Source organism: Microcaecilia unicolor, chromosome 12 (genome assembly GCF_901765095.1).
Source record: "Microcaecilia unicolor chromosome 12, aMicUni1.1, whole genome shotgun sequence".
Taxonomy (NCBI): Eukaryota; Metazoa; Chordata; class Amphibia; order Gymnophiona; family Siphonopidae; genus Microcaecilia; species Microcaecilia unicolor.
In genome coordinates, this window is record NC_044042.1 from 49,571,710 (window position 1) to 49,595,626 (window position 23,917).

The 23,917-nt window shown below is 44.0% G+C and overlaps 1 protein-coding gene across 1 annotated transcript in view; it reads left to right on the forward strand.

Annotated features, from left to right (window-relative positions):
* The window catches only part of LOC115482154, a 59,962-nt gene extending 45,169 nt beyond the window's left edge, over positions 1–14,793 (forward strand). The window contains 10 exon segments of the mRNA XM_030221728.1: positions 771–923; positions 2,165–2,294; positions 2,815–2,925; positions 3,062–3,102; positions 3,352–3,514; positions 4,767–4,930; positions 10,019–10,114; positions 10,531–10,670; positions 11,906–12,058; positions 13,541–14,793. Of these exon segments, the coding sequence (XP_030077588.1) occupies positions 771–923; positions 2,165–2,294; positions 2,815–2,925; positions 3,062–3,102; positions 3,352–3,514; positions 4,767–4,930; positions 10,019–10,114; positions 10,531–10,670; positions 11,906–12,058; positions 13,541–13,552 (1,163 nt within the window). The 3' untranslated portion in view covers positions 13,553–14,793.
* Positions 14,794–23,917: the final 9,124 nt, after the last annotated feature.

Consider the following 23,917-nt stretch of genomic DNA (forward strand, 5'->3'; position numbering starts at 1 on the left):
TTGTTACATTTGTACTCCGCGCTTTCCCACTCATGGCAGGCTCAATGTGGCTTACATGGGTCAATGGAGGGTTAAGTGACTTGCCCAGAGTCACAAGGAGCTGCCTGTGCTGGGAATCGAACTCAGTTCCTCAGTTCCCCAGGACCAAAGTCCACCACCCTAACCACTAGGCCACTCCTTGAGGGTAATGGGAAGGAATCTGTCTCATGGCTAATGTTGACTCCTGGAGAGCAGGTTCAGGCAACGCAGAGCCCAGAGACCCCAGCAAACAAGTAAGTCACAGATCTGGAAATGTCAACAGAGAAGGAGAAAAGTTGCCCAACTGCAGTTGGTAGAGAGGGAGGCCAGGCCATGGTTGAAGGTAGGCATACTTGGAGAAAAACATGGGGTTATATTGTGCCTGCCAGAGGCAGTCCTGGCTGCTCTGGATACATAAAAATATCTGAGAATAGCGGGTAAGGTGAAGTGCCCCCCCCCCCAGCTGTGAATGACTATAGTAAGGGGAGTTTTATGAGATATGTAGTACCTTCACACGTGACTGTAGTACTGTGAGCGTCAGACCCTCCCTCCCTCCCTATAGTGTTGGGCAGCACTGTGGGGAGAATGGAAACTTCATGTGTGGCAATAGTATTGGGGAGCACTGTAGGAGTCTGGGACCCTCACACAGTTCTCTAAGGTTTAGGAGACAGGTTTTCATTTATGTGCAGTTTGTGTTTTCCATGGACACCTGCAGACCCCCCAATCATTGACCCTGGGCTTTATTTTTACAGTTAAGGTTGTCCTTGATAATTACTACTTCTTCTGCCTGAAATCCTTCAAGTTCATACCCATGCAAAAGTGGTGTGATGGAAACGCTGACTGTGCAGATGCTGAGGACGAGCAGCGCTGTGTGAAGCCAATGGAAATCAATACTCCGTCAACTGGTGAGTATTGACAATGCTTACTCACCTCCAGCAAGGCCACAGCAGGGAGGAAATACACCCCTCTGCCACTACTGAAATCTCAAAGAGGTACAGTGGGGAGGAGCTGTCCTTTCCCACCCCAAGGCTCCAAGAGGTACAAAAGGAGGTCTCCCCCATCCCCGACTTTGATGCCCTTTGGGTACAGCAAGCTTGAACTCCCCCGTCCCCATGCCTGTGAAAGTAAAACAGGAAGGCGCTACCTCTCCCATAAGATGCTTGAAGAAGTACAGCAGGGGGATTCTGTCAAAAAGGTTCTGGGGTCACGGAGGGGGGTGGTGTTGTTGTTGTCCATTGAACCACTGGGGAAATTTTTTTTTTAATTCATGGGGGGGGGGGGGACCTGAAGGTAAGAGGTAGGAAGCACAAGCAGGCAACCTTTATAGCTTCCTGCTTGTGCTTCTCTCCTCTCTGACAGCTCCTGAGCAGCCATTAAATTTGCTAATTAAATTAGGGCTGCTCTGGAGCTGTGCATCCCATGGAATACACATTAGATTACAAATGAGCTCATTCGAATACTAATGAGCTCATTGTAATACATTTGCATGGGATTCTTGGTGGCTGCTAATGGCACACGTTAGAACCACGGAAAACCCCTTTGTGCATTCCAAGCTACATAAACGTTTGCTTTAGACTGACTAGAACCAGTCTAAAGCAAACATTAATAGCAAGGTAAGCTTTGTGCATTTGGCCCCTAACCATGGAGGAGCTTGCTAACACCTAATGCCTGGAAAGGAGTTCCTCCAATATTGCCTCCAACAAGCATGAGAAGAGCTAAACCTTGCTCCTAGTGCATGTGATTCCATTGGAAGTACATTACGGAGGAGTTGCACCCCATCATGTCCCCTCCTGAATCCAGTGGAGGTATAGCACAGAGATCCTATACCTTCTCCCACCCCCAAAAAAATATTATGGAGGTACATTAGAAGGGCGTTTGCCTTACCAGTCTCCTCCAGTGCGCTGGAGGAGTAATAGCAGGGAGAAGTTGCTCCCTCTGGCCTCCCAAAACTGAAGGAAATGCACAGGGAAGAGCTGTACCCCTACCTCCCAGCATCCTGAGGAGGTACACTGGGGAGGAGCTCCCCCCCCCACCAAAAAAATACCTGAACAAGTTGCTCCCTCCCTGTCTAAGAGGTACGGAGGGGAGGAGCGACCCCTTCCACAGTACCCCTTACTCATCATGCTGAGTGTTTTCTTTTTCCTAGTGAGGATCTCTAACAGTATGTCCATCCTGCAAGTATTCAACCAGGGAAGTCAGAGCTGGACCCTCGTTTGCTATGATAACTGGGACGAAAGGCAAGCCAAAGCTGTCTGCAATCAGTTGGGCTTCAACAGGTAGTGACCAACACATACATTCATGGGCCTGTACTAATACACACAGGCAGGTATGCATGCCCACAAGTACACACACAGAATTATGTGTACATGTGTATGCATATGCCTTAGGCCACAAACATTTTAGAAGCAGTCTCTGGTATAGGACATGTTTTTAGTATAAAACATGCTGAAACTAAGAGCAGAGACAGCCCAGCCCCAACTATGCCCCACACATCTCCCTTCTTTGGGAGACTCCAAAGTGTTTCATCCCATTGTACAGGATTTGTCAGCGAAAGAGGAAGTTCTATGCAGAGGAGTTGTTATTTAAAATAATGTATTTTCACCATGGAGTTTTTTGGATGGTGTTTCTAGGGACGGGTTCCTCTAATTCTGCCTTAATGCACAGATTAATGAAAAACATTTGTGCTGCAGAAAGAAGAGGGTTTGGAGGGACAGTGGCCAATGGAATGTTTGTTGGAGCTCTTTCCATGATAAGGAGGCTCCTCCACCTATCTGATCTTCTGTCAATTTTTTTCAGTGACCCTGTCTCTAATGCAGTGGCTGTTACCAATATCGACACGCCAATACAAGCCTACAGCAGGGTTGAAGTCACCAATGATGGAGGATTCCAGTCTATCCTGACCAATGGGTGAGTACAAGGACTAGTGTGATCTTAAGACCAAGGACAAAAGCAGCTGAGCTCTGTCATTTGTAGTGCGTCTGAATCAAGTGAGTCCTAGCAGCAGCATATGGTACTTAACAGGTCATTGTTTTTAATTTTCTAGTGGCTGTGTATCTGGAAATGTAGTCTCTCTCAGCTGTATAAGTGAGTAGAACACCTTATTCCTTCCTCCAATGCTTGCCTTCTCCTGGTCCCCTCTTCTAACATTCCTTTGTTTTCCAATCCCTCCTTCCCCTCCCCCAACCTTTCCCAAGCCTTCTCACTGATTCCTCACCCCATACCACTGCTTCAGTATTGTCCTTTCGTACAAACTCCCACTCCCCTGCCCTCCTCTTTCCGTTGGGTTTCAGCCATCCCTGACACTCTTACTCTTGCTCTCGTTCTTGACTGCAGGTTGTGGCAAGGGCCTGAATCAGGTACGCATTGTTGGTGGCACTTCCTCCCTCATCCAGAACTGGCCTTGGCAGGTCAGCTTGCAGTACAAGGGGCAGCATGTCTGTGGGGGCAGCATCATTAGCCCCTCCTGGATCCTCACTGCAGCCCACTGTCTCCAAAAGTAAGATAGCAGCCGCTTTCATAAGGGTGGGGGGGGGGGGGGGGACAATTTTCAAATAATGATTGAACTATTGAGATCAGGGCTTCTATGAGAGGAGGAACCCACACCCACGCAAACCATTCCCAAAGTGAACACACACAAATCCTCCACATATATTCAGAACTGTAGAGGAGTGGCCTAGTGGTTAGGGTGGTGGACTTTGGTCCTGGGGAACTGAGGAACTGAGTTCAATTCCCACTTCAGGCACAGGCAGCGCCTTGTGACTCTGGGAAAGTCACTTAACCCTCCATTGCCCCATGTAAGCCGCATTGAGCCTGCCATGAGTGGGAAAGCGCAGGGTACAAATGTAAGAAAAAAAATATCTGCTTGTTATACTATTATCTTGTTCTATCATTATCATGTTGCCCAAGATCCTTCTGTAATACTAAATGTCTATTTTCTAATCTATTTCTACTATTCTTGATGTATGGTAAGCCACATTGAGCCTGCTAAGAGGTGGGAAAATGTGGGATACAAATGCAATAAATAAATAAAATACTGAACAATACTGTGCCATACTCAAAATGTCACCATAAAATGCTGTAATGTAGTTTACGGACTACAGAACTTTACTGTAGGAATGCTACAGTATAATATGCTAGATCCAGAGAATTATCATAAGAATACTGCAATACATTTTGCTTAATCCAGAACATAACCATTGCAATACCACACCATACTTGCTGTAGAGCATTGTCATAGGAATTCTGCACTAAATCAGGAGCTTTAGCATAGGAGCACCACATTATAGTGCGTCACACGCCCAGAACACTGCCATAAGGACAGCACAATATATTCTGTTAAAACCATAGCAGTACCACATCATACTATGCAATGGAACATTATCATATGAATATTGCACTAAATGCAGAGCTTTATCATAGCAACACTGCATTATAGTGTGCTAAATCCAGAGCATTAGCAAGGGAACACTGCATTACCATGATGCATAGTATTCTACTATAGGAATGCTGTTCTATACTGCAGTATTTCCTATAGTAATGCTCTGGATCTGGCTCTTTATTTTGTCCCACGCTCTAAGCATTCCCATCAGAATGCTGCAGTACAGTGTCAAAATACTGTGCTATGGTGTGCCAAACCCAGAGCATCGCCATAATTATGGTGTTGAATTAATTTGGTGTACCAAATTCATAGCCGTTGTAGGAGTCTGGGAATGAAACTCTTGGAATTAACCACTTCTTTCTCCTTGCAGGGATCAGCAGCAGGTGGATAGCTGGCGTATCCAAGCAGGAATCTCCACTCTGTCTGTTCTGTTTGCAACCTGTGTGGATAAGGTTTTCATTCATTCCATGTACAATAATTCGAAGCCCTATGATATTGGCCTTATTCATCTGAAATCACCCTTAAGCTTCTCAGGTGAGGTGCCAGTACACGTGAAGGCTTGCTGAACCTTGCTACATGAGTAAATTTCCTCTCCTGTGCATTTGTGCCAGGAAAGCAAAGTTCACACCAAGTTCATATGTTAGAGGGATCCAGATGCCAGGGAGGTGTGAAGAAGGAGGAATTTTATAAATCAAGGGGTCAATATTCAAAGCAATTTAACTGGCCAGAAATGGTTCCTGATACTCAGGAGCACTTAACTGGTTAGTGTTGCTGAATATCACCACAGACCACTAAAGTCAAAGCTATTTTGTGGGCGGTCCAGGGTGGAGTCAGCATTTATGAGGCTAAGTGCCAATATTCATCACTTAACTGCTTAAGTTTAATGGTCAAATCAGATTGCATACTACTACTACTACTACTACTAATCATTAGACATACGCAGCACTGTACAGTTGAACATGAAGAGACAGTCCCCGCTCGACAGAGCTTACATCTAATCAGGACAAATAGGACAAATAAGGGATAAGGACAAAGAGTAGCAAGATTCTATGCAGAATCTCAAAGAGTAGCAGGATTCCGGAATCCCAAAGAGTAGCATGATTCCATGCAGAATCCCAAAGAGTAGCAAGATTCCGGAATCCCAAAAAGTAACACGATTCCATGCAGAATCCCAAAAAGAAGCAAGATTCTGGAATTCCAAAGAATAGCAAGATTCCGTGCAGAATCTCAGAGTAGCAGGATTCCAGAATCCCAAATAGTAGTACGATTCCATTCAGAATCCCCAAAAGTAGCAAGATTCCATGCAGAATCCCAAAGAGTAGCAAGATTCTGTGCAGAATTCTGTGCAGCACTGTACACTTGAACATGAAGAAACAGTCCCTTCTTGACAGAGCTTACAATCTAATCAGGACAGACAAACAAGACAAATAAGGGATAAGGGAAATACTTAAGGTGGGAATGATAAAACAGACATGGGTACTGAACAAGCGAATAGGGGTTAGGAGTTAAAAGCAGCCTCAAAAAGGTGAGATTTTAGCTTAGATTTGAAGACAGTCAGAGATGGATTTTGATTTACTGGCTCAGGATGTCCATTCCAATCGTATGGTGCAGCAAGATAAAAGGAACGGAGTCTGGAGTTGGCAGTGGAGGAGAAGGGTACAGATAAGAGAGATTTACTTGATGAACGGAGTTCCCGGGGAGGATTGTAGGGAGATATAAGAGTGGAGAGTGAATACACTTGTAAGCTTAAAAGTTAGTCCTATCTTTATGTGGTGTCGCTTAGGTGGTTAAGTGCTGAATATCGCACTTCATTGCGTAAGAGAGAACCACCCGCATCAATCCAGATATTGACGTGACCCGGCATAATAAAGCCACTCACCACTGCTGGATGAATATTGACCCCCAATTCATTTTTCTTACTGGATGTGATGTACGATTCTACTTATCTCATAGTGGGAATTCAACTGAAACTCTCCCTTTTCCACTCTCAGAAGTTTAGCTCAGTCTGTGTCAGGGCACAGTCTAAACCTGGGTGCTTCTTAGATACAGCAGAGAACAAAGAACGCTGTCTCCTAGCCATGATAAACAGCAAACAACATAAAGCAGACCAGCAGGTGTGGAATTAGACAGCTTATTAGAACAAGCACCTGACATGGCTACGTTTTGCCTAAAAAGGCTGGATCAGGGGTAGAGCTGTTAATCCAGACATATCACATTGTTTAAAACATACAAATAAAAAATAAATCATATTAAAAGATAATTTCAAATTGAGCATAAGTAGAGAGGTGTGGTAGCCGTGTTATTCCACTCTTAAAGGTTATCAACAGAAATCAAACAAAAGAAAATAAGATGATACCTTTTTTATTGGACATAACTTAATACATTTCTTGATTAGCTTTCGAAGGTTGCCCTTCTTCCTCAGATCGGAAATAAGCAAATGTGGTAGCAGATAGTATATATGAGAGAAACATCAAAGCATTACTTTGACAGTCTGACAGAGTGGGAGGGTACATATAGATAGAGCATATATATAGATAAAAGTAAAAACAATAAATAAAAAGAGTGGATAAATAATTTAAAGATTATGCTAGTGCAGTCATAAAGTATAACATAAATGGAACAATTTTCTTCCATATAGCACACACAGAAACAACCCACATGGACATGTGTATGACTTCTGAAGCAGCTAGAACAGTGGAATAATCAATATTCTTCACAAAGAGTTGTCAGTACACTTAGGTCATAACTGGACTTGCACTTCATTGGAGAAAAAAGCCTCAGTTTTCGCTGGGAACACTCAATAGTGAATTAGAGAATACATCCAGCATCTCTACTACATCCAGTTCTTTTCTATCATTGGCATGAGTCCAGTGGTGATTAACTATAAAACCGTCCAGTTTTATTTAAATATTTATATTTTTTATATTTTTCTTACATGTGATCAAAGTATAGAGATTCCTCTATTAATATCTACTTCAATGCGGAAAAAGAAGCACTTATCTTCATATGGACGATCCCTCCAATGAAATGCGAGTCTAGTTATGAATTAAGTATATTGACTCCTCTACGTGAAGAATATTGTTCCATTGTTCTGCATTCAGTGTACACTAAGTTTGTGTGCGGAATGTATTCTCCAATTTGTAAATTGATTCAACAGCAGTCTACCATACAAGTTAAAAGTGCAAGAATGCAACAGGCTAATGTGGAGCCAATAACTAAAATGCAAGCATCATTGCAATCAATTTTCTGATGATTACAGCCAAAAGTGACTTATGTGAGGTTCTGTACAAACAAGTAACAGTAGCACCAAAAAGGACACATACCTAAAGGGGAGCTAGAACAAATCTTCCCCTAATAGCAAATTTCTATTAAAAAAAGCCTAAAATTCAAAAATGTTTTGTGAAAAATATAATCCTACTTAAAAACGTCACGGAGAGACACACTAAAAAAAGGTTTTGTTTGTTTTTTTAAATATTTTTATTGTGTCATGAACATAACAAGTCAATACGAAACTAATCTGGGACAACCCCCAGGTATACAGCACATCATCGGTTATACAGTCATTACGCCACTCTCCTGTGCACCAGATGCACATTAACATCACTTAAAACATAGCTTAAACGGATACCCTGTGCTCCACCATTTCATGACTGTTTCCTTTCCCCCCCCCATCCCCCCCGCAACCCTCCTCCCCTACCCCATCCCCTCCTACCCCCTTACCCCTCCGCTAGGTCTCCACTCTAGCTGTCCTTATCAAGCTCCTGTGCCCCTAGGCTAAGATACCGCTTCCACAGCTCTCGATACCTCTTATGCTTATCAGCTGTCAGAATCGAATATTGCCACCCAACCCACTGCCCCAATTCTTTCATCAGGGCATGCCAATTATTCAGAGTTGGAGGATCTGGGTCTGTCCAGTGTTGTAAGATACACTTTTTAACCAACAATGTGGCTGTTAAAATAAATTTGCTTTGTGGTTCTGTGAGTCCCTCATCAACCAACTGTTTATCATTACCAAGTAGAATGATTGAGTATGACCAAGCAAATGGCCGTCCTATAGTGTGCTCCATGGTCCCTAGAATGTGTAAAATCTAAAAAAAAAAAAAAGAAAATCATGAAATTAATATCTAAAAAACACTTGTTTAATCATAAAACATCAATTAAACTACTGTAAAATCTCAAATTACATCAATCTTTTATGAAAATTTTCAATCACAGGATCAGTGGTGGAATTAGATGCAGCTATGTCTGCTAATCTGGAAACGCTATTTATTTATGAAAAACACTGGAAAAATCATTTTAAAAATGCTTTAAAAAGTGTGAAAATCTTATTCATTCCAGCAGCCATCTTGAATGTGTGCCTTGTTATGACAGCACTTATAGGGGTCCTTTTACAGAGTCATGGTAAAATGTGGCCTGTGGTATTCTTGGCATGAGGGATTGCCACGCAGTGAGGCCACTTTTTACTGTGGCTGTAAAAAAAACATTTTTTTCTATTGGTGTCCCTAATGGTCATTCGCTAATTTCACAATTAGTGTGCAGCTATTAGTGCCTGAGCCCTTACTTGACAATAAAGGCTCACATGCTAATCCAGCGGTAATCAGGCAGCATGCGGTGATGGGCATGTGCTGCCCAATTACTGCCAGTCACACCTACTCCCCGGCCGCTGCATTAGAAAATAATTTTTATTTTCTAGCAAGGGAAACGGCGTACAGCAAAAGCAGAACTACCACAGGGCACCTGGGTACCCGGCAGTAGTGCTGTTTTGTCGCGTGGTAGTCCTACTGCCCTTTAGTAAAAGAGCCCCATAGTGCAGTACTTTGCTCATATCCAGCTTACAGTATAAAGCAGTCTCAAATGTACCATTCATACATTTAATCTTAATGTCCAAGAAAGAGACCTCGTTCCTATTGTAATTTTTAACTCATAAATTCTTTATTTGCAATAACTTTCTATACTGCTCTAGCTGACGGGCAGAACAAGCAGTGTACAGGCTAAAAAATAGGAAACAACCATATATAAAATGCTAAAAGTTCATCATCCTTGCAATTCCAAATCATAAAATGTCATCAATGTACCTTTCCCGTAATAATATACTACTCTTGTATGGATTATCAGTTACAAATTTTTCTTCAAAATTGGCAACATATAAATTAGCTGCAGAGGGGGCCATAGTGGCACCCATTGCTGTGCCTTTAATTTGTTTGTAAAATCTGCCTTCAAAACAAAAATAACTCTCTTTCAAAGTCAGTGTTGTCAATTCTACTATGATAAGGAACCAAAAATGGTATAATGATAATGAAGATTTTATGGCAGAAACAAAAAGCAATGGGATTCCAAAGCAAACAGAGGAATCACAGGAGTAGAAGAATGGAGGGAACAGTCTCATTCAGCTATGGAAACTACACAACCTAAACAGGAACTAGAATTCTTCTGAAGTAGCCTCAGAGGAGCCCACTGGCAATTAGCAAGGGTGAGGTTATTTTACTGCAGCAGAGTGGCAAAGGCTTGCTAAAGTATGCACAACCAGTCCCAGAAACAGCTCCCTGAGCTAAGACTGCCCTTCCTGACAGACATTAACAAAAGACATTTTTAACCTGAATCCCTTTTTCTCTTTCATTCCAGATGTAATTCAACCAATTTGTCTTCCAAATTTTGATGACAGCCTACAAGACAATGTCAGACTGTGGGTGACAGGCTGGGGTCACACTTCAGAAGGAGGTATGCAGAGCGCTTTCCTGCCGTGCTCAGTGAGATCTCACTAAACTAACACCTTGCCATGTTGGACAGATACATGTGAATGAGAAAAGCAGATGAAAGCATCCATCTAGTGAGCTCTGGAGCATGTATCATTATACAAGGATACTCCTTACATATGCCCTGGCCTGACATCAGCCTCTATTTGCAGCTACCAGCAAACATTTCACAGAAAGTTTAAATGTAATGATTTTACTGGGCATGATTTGATGATCTCCGAGTAGAAGAACGCAGTTTCTGGTTGTCTGTGGGGATGGAGAATAATTTGTGACTGTCTCTAGGAATTAGACTGATGCATATCTGGTCATCTCTAAAGATGAAGGTCTGGAATCTGTGAGTGAGAAGAGACTGATGTAGTCATCTTTTTTTTTTTTTTTAAGCAGGATCTCCATCTTCACAGCTACAGGAAGCTCAGATTTCCTTAATCCCAACATCCAGCTGCAACAGGGAATACACAGGGCAAATTTTGGACAGCATGATATGTGCAGGACGTATCGAGGGTGGCACTGACACCTGCCAGGTCTGTGAGTCTGGGCTGCGCATCATTAGAGTTAGCCTTGGAACCCTGGAGTTCATGGCTCTCTCTTCTCAGCAGGCTAAAGAGTTGCTCGTGCTTTGAAAAAAATGTTACCCACTCTACCTCTCTCTTCGTATCTGTAAGGATTTGTTTTGGGGGTTATTTATTGCTCCTTCATGAAGACACAACAACATCCTTATACTCAAACTTCCATAATAATTAAAGTCTGCAATACTCCCAGTTCCTTCGAATTATAGACCACTGGGTTGTGGAAGAGTAGCTACCCCAAATGTGCAAGCAGAGAGCACTTGAGAAAGCACAGGCTGAAGATGAGGGCACCATTTCTTGCTGTGACTGACCTTAGGGACTGTCTAAAGCAGAGATTTTCAGCCTTTTTCATCTCATGGCACACTTACCCGGTGCTAAAATTGTCAAGGCACATGCCCACACATAGTCCAGCATTTTACCTTCCTCCCCCCCCCCCCCCCCCACACTCCCACCACCACCTCCATACCTACACCCACACATGGTCCCGCATTTTACCTTCTCCCCCCCACCCAGCAAATAGTCCACTACTTGCCTTCTCTTCCCTCCACCCCCATAAATAGTCCAGCATCTCTCCTAGCTGGTCACCAGCTGGAAAGGAGACAGGAATCTCCCCTTCCCCCCACCCCATGTATCTTTTAAAAGTTTTCTTGTCTCTAGTGGTCAGCGGCAATGAGCAGCAATTCATGCAGCTTGCTCGCACCAACCCCAGAGCCTTCTCTCTGATGCTTCCCATCTATGCAGAAGCAGGAGGTTAAGTCAGAGAGAAGACTGTGGGGTTGGCCCAAGCAACTGTATGAATCGCTGCTCGCTGCTGCCAACCACTAGAGACAAGAAAACTTAAAAGATACACTCCATTCCAGCATAAATTAAACTGGACTAACTCCCGCAGCACACCTGGGAAGGCTGGATGGACTCTTGAGGAGTTAAAAAGCCCTCATGTTAGGGGGATACTGGCATGTTGATAGAGGTTTTTGTGGCTTCTCTCTTTTTTTCCACTACAGCTCATAAATCCTGTCAGCCAGTGCATAGGTATTTGGAATATGTGTCTTTTCTAGGAGTTCACTTCATTTGAATGGTCATTAACATGCACCCTTCATCTCTAAAGGACTTTTAGATGTTGGGTTTATTTTCAGAGAAACCTGCAAGGAATGTAACCTCTCTGTTTTTCCCTTGCTGTCCTTTCTCCACAGGGTGACAGTGGGGGCCCACTGGTTGCTTTGAGTGGGCAGAAATGGGAACAGATGGGCATTGTCAGCTGGGGCATTGGTTGTGCACAGCCAGGAAATGTTGGAGAGTATACCAGGGTCACGTATTACCTGGACTGGATTTATGGTGCCATGAAGGTAAGAAGTGTACTGATGTTGCTAGACTGCAGGACTTAGGACACTGTTCATGTGAACCGGTCTAAAAAATGTTTTTGTACTGTCTATGAACACTGCTGGGAAGATATGTGTTTGCTAATATTGATAATGCAATAATGAGGTAATTCTACAACTGGGTACCTCCATTTGGGTGTCCTGAGGACACATGGTAGAAGCCTGTTCTGTATGGCACCTGATTGCCCAGGTTCTGTTATAGAATACTAAGTAAGCCAGTATCAGCACGTAACATTTGCGTGCCCACAGCTGGTATAAATGTGGGCACCTAAGTGCAGCAGGGATGTGCATAACTTACAGCATTGTATGCCACCCTTTGCATGCCATGTAAGTTAGGCACACTATGTGAATAAAGCAGAGGTTCCCTGCTGGCACTTTTGCAGTTAAGTGTACACTGATGTGTGTAAGTGCTACTATTCTAGACACAGACATAAATGTGGGCACTTTTAGTGGCATAACCACGAAGGAGGGGGCCTAGGCTCCCCATTTTGGCAACAGACGCCCTCCAAACCTACATGGCGCATTAAATGGCTGGTGGGGATGCCAAAGCCCCGCCAGCTAAAGAAATTCCTCGCTGAGCCACTCCCCTCCTCTTTGCCCTGCTATAGTAAACTGGAAATCAACAGGGCGCCTCCCTCCGCCAGGACTCCTCACGCATGCTGAGTTTACGCAAGAACTGGAGGCACCCAGCCGACTTCTAGATTACTGCAGCAGGGCGAGGAGGAAGGGAACAGCTCGGCAGCAAATTTCTTTGACTGACGGGGCTTTGGCATCCCCAGCAGCAAAGGTATTATTTTTAATACATTGGGGGGGGGGGGGGCGAAGGGAGGGTATACATTGCCCCTTCAGTCCATCTCTTGGCCCCGCCTAAATCATAGGGCTGGCTACGCCCCTGATATAGAATTGCCCTTCACATTCATGTACAGTATATACCTGCAGCTGGCCCAGGTAGACACTGCAGGTTTGCAGGGTGTAGTATATCTGTCTTCTGTGGTGGCTTGGAACCCCCACCAAATAGAAATTTGTGTTTCATTGTACCTTAGTGAGAGATGTGGGATGAAGGGAGTTAAAATCTCATGTTCAGAGCCTTAGGCTGGAAAGATGGCTCTTTTGCTAAGGGCATGTTTCTGTTAGATCTGTACAGAGCTGAGAGTCATGGGCTACAGCTGAATTAACCTTTCGCCTTCCCCCTCAGGACCACACATGAGAACCAATTGTAATACTTTGTATTATCTCTGTGATACTTTGTACCATACTTTGTAAGCCGCACTGAACCTGCTATCGAGCGGGAAAGAGCGGGGTATAAATGCCACAAATAAATAATGTTGTTGAAAGAGCCTTTGGACAAGTGGGTACCCAGTCTTCTTTTACCAGGGGTCCATGTCTGATACTTGCTGTTTATTCGTTATTTTTGGACAGTTTCTTATCAGTGACTAAATCTTTTTGCAGAAAGCACAATGAGAAACAGATGGAGAGAAGCAGCGCCCCGCACCCTATTTGCCGTGGAACTCACGTGGGACCTGTGTGTCCCATAGCTTCCAGGGAGCCTGATACTCACGAGGCGGAGGTGCATAACCTGCGCTTTGGTGCCGTATATTACACTACAAGATCTGTTACAGATGAAGGAACCCAAATCTTACCTCTGACCTAGCACCCAGCTAGGAATTTATGAAGAAGACATTCTGTGCAAGAACTGAAAATTCCATAGTGCCTTGTATAGGGAAAGGACAGACTTTGCCCTTCTGTAGAGGGCAGTTGATAGAAATATAGCCTATAACCTTTTATAAAGGAAGGACAGACTCATTCCCTCTGTAAGGGAAGGGCAGCCTATTTCTATAAGTGCAATGACTGACCTCACTTGAATCCATGTTGACCACTGGGGTTCTATCAAATTTTCAAGTTGGAAAAATATTTCCTCATGTTAAACATTTATTGCACTTTATATAAATACATCTATCTAAAATATATCTAAAATGTTGAAACTTGGACATCTTTTAAAATATCCCAATTGTTTAATGTGATATTAATATTGCACTATAAGGATCTATCCTTTTTGATACAATGCTTTTTGGCTATGTTTACATTATTCGAGTAGAGCTGAAGATTGGGCAGTGTTCTAACGAACTTTACCTGTTCCAGTACTGAGACCCCTCAATACAACTCCCTCCTCCTCTACAGTACCTTCTACTATACCCACTGCCTATGCACCCGCTCTACAGCACTCACTGCTATTCAAGTACTGAGAATTCCTCACACATGGCACCTCACTCCTGCGCTGAAATAGTCCTGGCTATTCCAGCACTGAGCCCCATACATAAGCTCAGCCAAAGCACCTTACTCCTGCTCTGCAGCGCCACCTGTAATTCCAGGATTGAGATCCTGCCTCACACATTGTTCTGCTAAAGCACTCCCCTCTGCTATTGAGACCCACACACAGAGCTCTACCAATGCACCTTATTCCTGCCCTGCATCAGCCCCTATGCCATAGATCTTTTCAGATAAGACAGCACTAACTGTGCTGAACAGTGCCATATTGTGTAGCAGTTTTGTTATGTGAAGAACCGTGATCCAGAGTGGAGTCTGAGATAACAGCATCTTCACATAATTATGACCACTAATTACCTTTGTAAAATTGTAAATAAATGTTTTTATATGTAGTATAAGAAAATTAATGCTGCAATTATGAAAACCTGAATGTAAATATAAATAAATGTAAATTACATTTATACTTTTTTTAAATCGTATTGAATATATATTGTAAATAAAGAACTATTGCAAGTATGTTATAACAACACTCAATATTGTAGGCAGAGTTTTCATTGTACACAGCACTGCTCCTTGTGTTCTGTATATACTACTACTGCTTATCATTTCTAAAGCGCTACTAGACATATGCAGTGCTGTACACTGAACATGTAAGAGACAGTCCCTGCTCGACAGAACTTATAATCAAATCAAGATAGACAAACAGGACAAATAAGGAATAAAGACAAAGAGTAGCAAGATTCCAAACAGTAAAAAGATTCCGGAATCCCAAAGACTACTACTACTACTTACCATTTCTATAGCGCTACTAGACATATGCAGTGCTGTACACTGAACATGTAAGAGACAGTCCCTGCTCAACAGAGCGTACAATCGAATTAGGACAGATAAACAGGACAAATAAGAGATATGAGAAAACGTACACTATTGTAACAGAGAGGTGTAGAAAGCTTCTGTAGTATAGTGTTGCGTGTTGGGAGCAGTTAGACACTTTCACAAAGTCGTTTTGCATATACAAAAGACGTCCACTCAGTTTTACAGAGTGCTGCATACGCAGAGAGGTGTGCAGAGCAGAGTTGTATGCAGGGAGAGGTGTACACAGGAAGTTTAGGTAGCTTTGGATACTGGCATTGTGCGATTGTGGATCCCTGGCAGTGAGCTCAGTTCTGTTGTCACTGTATATTATAGAAATAAAGAAGTGCAGACTCAGGTTTCTTTCTTCTGAAGATTATTTGTATACCTTGGAACAATTTGTGGCACAGTATTCACTTATCATAGCTGTATAGTCTGTAATTAGTATAATTACCTCAGGAACATTTTATAACCTGGCTTCTAACTCAGTCAGGCCCTCTCTTGGGTTATGCTGCGACTATCCTGGGAGGTTTTTTTTCCCTATTCTTGTATGCCGTTGTAGGGATGGCCTTTAGCCAGGGGCCATAAGGCATGGTTCTCTTTGGGACCTAATGAAAGTGGACCCAACGTCTGGCCACTAGGTGTCGCTGTTGCACAATGACTGGAATGCCTCTCTCACAGGTGCTGTGGGCACTGTCTCTTCAGCATCCCCAGCAGAGGAACGGGCCCAGGAACTGAATTGTAGGACCTCCATGCCACAGTGTGCATCACTACATCTGAGTCACCAGGCTGGCTCTGAGGAATTCACCTTTTCCTCAATCCTCTTCTTACAGAAGTGCTACACTTTCGGGTTTCAGATTACTGCCTTTATTAAAGACTTCACTAAAGCAATCTTTTCTGAACAGTAATATCCTTCCAAACAAACATTTAATCCCATCTAATGTTTTGTCTCCTCAACTAAACCTTCTCTTGAGACAGAAGGGTGTTTACCTTGCAAGGGTGAAATAGGAGCAATACTCTGTAAATGAGGTCTCTTGAAACGCTATATGCATAATGTACATCCATGTATGCCTACCTTTCTTTGTGGTTCATAGGATATCACATAGTTTACATGCTGTTTTGGAATCTGCCAAAGACCGGTAGCAATCGGTGGAATTCAAATATTTTTAACTAAATAAATCATCATAAGTATATACAGTGGGGGAAATAAGTATTTGATCCCTTGCTGATTTTGTAAGTGTGCCCACTGACAAAGACATGAGCAGCACATAATTGAAGGGTAGGTTATTGGTAACAGTGAGAGATAGCACATCACAAATTAAATCCGGAAAATCACATTGTGGAAAGTATATGAATTTATTTGCATTCTGCAGAGGGAAATAAGTATTTGATCCCTCTGGCAAACAAGACCTAATACTTGGTGGCAAAACCCTTGTTGGCAAGCACAGCGGTCAGACGTCTTCTGTAGTTGATGATGAGGTTTGCACACATGTCAGGAGGAATTTTGGTCCACTCCTCTTTGCAGATCATCTCTAAATCATTAAGAGTTCTGGGCTGTCGCTTGGCAACTCGCAGCTTCAGCTCCCTCCATAAGTTTTCAATGGGATTAAGGTCTGGTGACTGGCTAGGCCACTCCATGACCCTAATGTGCTTCTTCCTGAGCCACTCCTTTGTTGCCTTGGCTGTATGTTTTGGGTCATTGTCGTGCTGGAAGACCCAGCCACGACCCATTTTTAAGGCCCTGGCGGAGGGAAGGAGGTTGTCACTCAGAATTGTACGGTACATGGCCCCATCCATTCTCCCATTGATGCGGTGAAGTAGTCCTGTGCCCTTAGCAGAGAAACACCCCCAAAACATAACATTTCCACCTCCATGCTTGACAGTGGGGACGGTGTTCTTTGGGTCATAGGCAGCATTTCTCTTCCTCCAAACACGGCGAGTTGAGTTCATGCCAAAGAGCTCAATTTTTGTCTCATCTGACCACAGCACCTTCTCCCAATCACTCTCGGCATCATCCAGGTGTTCACTGGCAAACTTCAGACGGGCCGTCACATGTGCCTTGCGGAGCAGGGGGACCTTGCGGGCACTGCAGGATTGCAATCCGTTATGTCGTAATGTGTTACCAATGGTTTTCGTGGTGACAGTGGTCCCAGCTGCCTTGAGATCATTGACAAGTTCCCCCCTTGTAGTTGTAGGCTGATTTCTAACCTTCCTCATGATCAAGGATACCCCACGAGGTGAGATTTTGCGTGGAGCCCCAGATCTTTGTCGATTGACAGTCATTTTGTACTTCTTCCATTTTCTTACTATGGCACCAACAGTTGTCTCCTTCTCGCCCAGCGTCTTACTGATGGTTTTGTAGCCCATTCCAGCCTTGTGCAGGTGTATGATCTTGTCCCTGACATCCTTAGACAGCTCCTTGCTCTTGGCCATTTTGTAGAGGTTAGAGTCTGACTGATTCACTGAGTCTGTGGACAGGTGTCTTTCATACAGGTGACCATTGCCGACAGCTGTCTGTCATGCAGGTAACGAGTTGATTTGGAGCATCTACCTGGTCTGTAGGGGCCAGATCTCTTCCTGGTTGGTGGGGGATCAAATACTTATTTCCCTCTGCAGAATGCAAATAAATTCATATACTTTCCACAATGTGATTTTCCGGATTTAATTTGTGATGTGCTATCTCTCACTGTTACCAATAACCTACCCTTCAATTATGGGCTGCTCATGTCTTTGTCAGTGGGCACACTTACAAAATCAGCAAGGGATCAAATACTTATTTCCCCCACTGTAAATGTTGCCATAGTGAGACAGACTGAAGGTCCATCAAGCCCAGAATCCTGTTTCTAACAGTGGCCAATCCAGGTTACAAGTACCTGGCAATATCCCAAAACAGTACAATACATTTTATGCTGCTTATCCTAGAAATAAGCCGTGGATTTTCCCCAAGTCCATCTTAATAATGGCTTATGGACTCTTCTTTTAGGAAGCTATCCAAAGTTTTTTAAACCCTGTAAAGCTAACTGCTTTTACCACATTCTCTGGCAACATATTCCAGAGTTTAATCACATGTTGAGTGAAGAAACATTTTCTCTGATTTGTTTTAAATTTACTACTTTGTAGCTTCATTGCATACCCCCTAGTCTGAGTATTTTTGGAAACAGTAAACAAGCGATTCACGTCTACCCATTCTGCTCCACTCACACCTCTCCTTAAGAAGCCTTCACTCGACCCTACTTGCCCCTCTAATTACCGACCCATCTCCCTCCTTCCTTTTCTCTCCAAATTACTTGAGCGTGCTGTTCACCGCCGCTGCCTTGATTTTCTCTCCTCAAATGCTATTCTTGACCCACTACAATCTGGTTTTCGCCCTCTCCACTCAACCGAAACTGCACTTACTAAAGTCTCCAATGACCTATTACTGGCTAAATCCAGAGGTCAATATTCCATCCTCATTCTTCTTGATCTTTCCGCTGCTTTTGACACTGTCCATCACAGCATACTTCTCGATACCCTGTCCTCACTTGGATTCCAGGGCTCTGTCCTTTCCTGGTTCTCTTCCTACCTCTCCCTCCGTACCTTTAGTGTTCACTCTGGTGGATCCTCTTCTACTTCTATCCCTCTGCCTGTCGGCGTACCTCAGGGTTCTGTTCTTGGTCCCCTCCTCTTTTCTATCTACACTTCTTCCCTTGGTTCATTAATCTCATCCCATGGCTTTTCCTACCATCTCTATGCTGATGACTCCCAAATCTACCTTTCTACCCCTGATATCTCACCTTACATCCAAACCAAAGTTTCAGCGTGCTTGTCTGACATTGCTGTCTGGATGTCTCAACGCCACCTGAAATTAAATATGACCAAAACCGAGCTTCTCATTTTCCCCCCCAAACCCACCTCCCCGCTCCCCCCGTTTTCTATTTCTGTTGATGGCTCTCTCATTCTCCCTGTCTCCTCAGCTCGAAACCTTGGGGTCAACTTTGACTCTTCTCTCTCCTTCTCTGCTCATATCCAGCAGATTGCCAAGACCTGTCGTTTCTTTCTTTACAACATCCGTAAAATCCGCCCCTTTCTTTCCGAGCACTCTACCAAAACCCTCATCCACACCCTTGTCACCTTTCGTTTAGACTACTGCAATCTGCTTCTTGCTGGCCTCCCACTTAGTCACCTCTCCCCTCTCCAGTCGGTTCAAAACTCTGCTGCCCGTCTCGTCTTCCGCCAGGGTTGCTTTACTCATACTACCCCCTCTCCTCAAGACCCTTCACTGGCTCCCTATCCGTTTTCGCATCCTGTTCAAACTTCTTCTACTAACCTATAAATGTACTCGCTCTGCTGCTCCCCAGTATTTCTCCACACTTGTCCTTCCCTACACCCCTTCCCGTGCACTCCGCTCCATGGATAAATCCTTCTTATCTGTTCCCTTCTCCACTACTGCCAACTCCAGACTTCGCGCCTTCTGTCTCGCTGCACCCTATGCCTAGAATAAACTTCCTGAGCCCCTATGTCTTGCCCCATCCTTGGCCACCTTTAAATCTAGACTGAAAGCCCACCTCTTTAACATTGCTTTTGACTCGTAACCACTTGTAACCACTCGCCTCCACCTACCCTCCTCTCTTCCTTCCCGTTCACATTAATTGATTTGATTTGCTTACTTTATTTATTTTTTGTCTATTAGATTGTAAGCTCTTTGAGCAGGGACTGCCTTTCTTCTATGTTTGTGCAGCGCTGCGTATACCTTGTAGCGCTATAGAAATGCTAAATAGTAGAAGTAGTAGTAGTATTTTATAGACTTCTATCATATCTCCCCTCAGCCATCTTTTATCCAAGCTGGAGAGCCCTATCTGCTTTAGCCTTTCTTCATAGGGAAGTCGTCCCATCCCCTTTATCATTGTCATCGTCCTTTCTCTGTACGTTTTCTAATTCCACTAATATCTTTTTTCAGATGCAGTGACCAGAATTGCACCCAGTATTCGAGGTGCAGTTGCACCATGGAGCGATGTGAAGGCATTATAATGTCCTTACACTGAAACATATATCTTTACTGCACACCTGTTCACAATGCATTTGCACTGACATACAGCACCACCTCCCTCATGTACATACAGGGTGAGGTAAAAAAAAAAAAGTAACCCGCTGGAGTTTCTTTTACTGTTTTCTCAGCAATCGCTTTGAATTTCAGCGAGAAATGTTATGTACTTATTTAGTCACCATACTAACATATTACTATTAAACAACCTTAAGCACCTCTTTTACCAAGCTGCGCTAGCAATTACCACTCAGCAATGCTGACAAAGTTCATTCACTTTCAATGGGCTTTCCTCAGCATTGCCATGCAGGAATTGCTAGCATGGTTTGGTAAAAGAGGTGTAGACTACTGGTTAGTGCAGCAGACTTTGAGCCTGGAGAACTGAGTTCAGTTCCCCCTGCAGCTCCTTGTGACTCTGGGCAAGTCACTTAACCCTCCATTGCCCCAAGTACAAATAAGTACCTGTATATACTATGTAAACCACTTTGAATGTAGTTGCAACAACCACAGAAAGGTGATATATCAAGTCCCATTCCAGTTCCATAATTATCTTAAGCTATGTTGATGTTACTGACATTTTACCATTACTACCTAGCAATTTTTTTCAGTTAAATTTGTTTGAGCTAAAACATTGTAAAATAACATCCTTGAAACAATTAACAATGTGTCCGAATTTTGCAGTCACTGTGAATGCTCAAAGTGTCCACCCCCAGCCTTGTCCATTAGTCTCTGTGTCAGGTTATCCCAGATCATCTGAAGCACTTCATTGAGTTTGGTGATTGTTTTTGGCTGTGGATGGAACTTGTGATTGGCCTGCAACACTGCTCCCCAGGCAAAAGTCTACATCATCTTGATGCCGTTAACAATAAGCTGGTACCCTGTTTTTTGTTTTTTTAAATAATGGTAGTTTTACAGTGCAAACATTTTTGAACATGTGAGAATCGCTGGGTGGTCACACTAAAAAGCCTGTAACTTCTCTGTGTTTTCAGATAATCTCATTCGACTTGGCACATAAAAATAGTAACAAGAAATAAAGCTGTAGAATTTCACATCAAAATTCCAAGTGATTGCTGAGAAAAAAGCAAAAAAAACTCTAGAGGGTTACTTTTTCTGCCTGACTCTGTATAAGTACATAGACACACAAGAGTAGTTTACCTGGAGAAGCAAAGGGAAAGGAAGTCAAATAAGGCAGCAGGAGGAGGTGAATCAGTTCACATTAACACATCTGTTTGGGGGGGGGGGGGGGGGCACTGTCCACCCATGCTCACCCAAAATATGCCTATGTATAAACAGAATAAACTATATTTCCTCATCATCACACAATACTAAATCCATGCCTTTTACATAAAGCATATTTTCAACACACCTGACAATCTTACAAAGACACATCTATGCGCATTCATGCTATATACACACACACACTCCTGCAGTTACATACATATATGTATTCATATCTTTCACACTGTTGGAAGCAGGATACTGGGCTAATGGACCATTGGTCTGACCCAGTATAGCTGCTATTATGTGTTTATGGGGAAGACCTCAGAGTTAGGTCATATTAAGCTTGATCTAGCCGGTGGTTGAGAGGCGGGGCTGGTGGTTGGGAGGCGGGGATAGTGCTGGGCAGATATATACGGTCTGTGCCCTGAAGAGCATAGGTACAAATCAAAGTAGGGTATACACAAAAAGTAGCACACATGAGTTGTCTTGTTGGGCAGACTAGATGGACCGTGCAGGTCTTTTTCTGCCGTCATCTACTATGTTACTTTTACATTGCTCTCTTCTTACCTTTTGCCTTCCTATCCAGATGTATGTCATTCTTTTTCTCTTTTCCTTCATTTTAATTTGCAATTGCTTTGACATTTTGGTACTGAAAGTGGAATGGTGAGACCAAATACACATAAACACAGTGGGTAGAAATTCAGCCAGCATCAGAGGAGGGCGGGCCCAGAAAGAACAGAGGGACGTCGGAGAAGGCAGCACTGATTGCCGATCAGCTGTTCTTGTCCGTGCAGCGCCTTCACACAGAGGTGAGAGGCGCTGCACGGGCCGGTAAAGCGGAGGGGGGTCCAGTAGAGGGGGGGGCGGCGACGACGAGCTCAGGGGGGGCACGGGGCGGAGGATGGTGGGAGGTGGAGCTGTGGGAGAAGGAGAAAAACAGAGAGAGGAAGGGAGGGGGACTGGGGCTGCTAAACTTTGGTTTTTTTGTTTTTATTTTTTAATTAATACATGCAGAAGCGGGGAGCAGCGGCGACCTCGGGGGGGGGGGGGGGCAAGGGTGTCCACCTTGCCCCCTCCCGAACCTTTTTTGACTTTTGTTTTTTGTTTTGATTTTCTATGCAGGGGGAAGCTGGGGAGCAGCGGAGTGTCTGTCTGTCTGATCTTCATTTTTAGGGCTTTTCTTTTTCTCTGATGGGCTGTCCCTGGGGGTGAGATGGTCTTTTTCTATGGCTCCCTTAACACGAAGTACTCCTTAACTTTCTAACAGCACAGTAGGTATGACATATGTCATACAACGTCCATTTTGGCCAATCACAGCGCTTTAAGCCCAGCTAATGCGCTGGGATTGGCTCGTTTTTGTTTTTTTTTTACATAATTGTCTTTCCTAGCACGCGCTGCCCCAACGAGAGGTACAGACCTCTCGTAGATTTACCGGCGTTTTTCCTGCGTCAATCGGAAAAGGTTAGTGCATCTCGTTACAATACAGTTTCTACAGGAATCTCTCATCTGCATTCTGTTTGCGTTAGCTGCTACTGTCGTCGGAAAATGTCCTTTAATGCATGCCACAGTTCACAAATTGGTCGTTAAAGGGTCGTTAAACTTTAGTGCATCTGGGCCTATATCCCAACAGTCAAACACCTCAAAGAACCATCAGCACCTAATTTTACCCACATGCAGGGCCATTAATTTTCAAACAGCCCATTTACTAGCCAGAGAGAAACCACCAAGGGTCCCAACAGTTTATCCAGCTCCCGGCCTCTTTCTCCGAAACTCCCATAGTCTTTTGTCAGCCTTCAAAGTTCCTCGTATAATTCATCCATGCAAATCTCATGCAAATGAGTCCAGTCTTTTCCAACTCTCAGCTGCTCAGCTTTAAACCTCTTTCCCCTCCCAGAAGTCGTTTGACTATTCACTAGAGGGTTAGCCCCACCCTTACCATCTCCCACGTAATCTCCTTTACCTGACTGTATCACCCCATGCAAGGTTCCAGGACACCTCCTAAATGTAATAGTGGGGACCAGTGGTGTGCTGGAGCCGGCTCGCACCGGCTCGCAAGAGCCGGTTGTTACATTTTGTACCGACTTGTGAGCCAGTTGTTTCCCACTGCGAGCCGGCTCTCCTCCCTCCCTCCCTCCCGCCCGATCCCTCACCTGACTCTTCTAATTCTTCGGCCGCTACCAGTGCTGACTCTCCCCTGCCGGTTTGCGCTTTAAAAATGGCCACCGAGACTTCCAGAGGCGGCCTCGCGAGACTTCTACTGAAGTCTCGGCGGCCATTTTGAAGCGCAAACCGGCAGGGGAGTCAGCGCTGGTAGCGGGCAGGCAAGACTGCCTGCCCCGTTGAAGAATTAGAAGAGTCAGGTCGGTGAGGGACGGATCCGGAGGGAGGGAGGAGAAGTCGCCGGTGAACAACGCGGGAGGGGTGGCAGGGGAAAGAAGGGAGTCCCTGGGCATGGATGGATGAGGGCA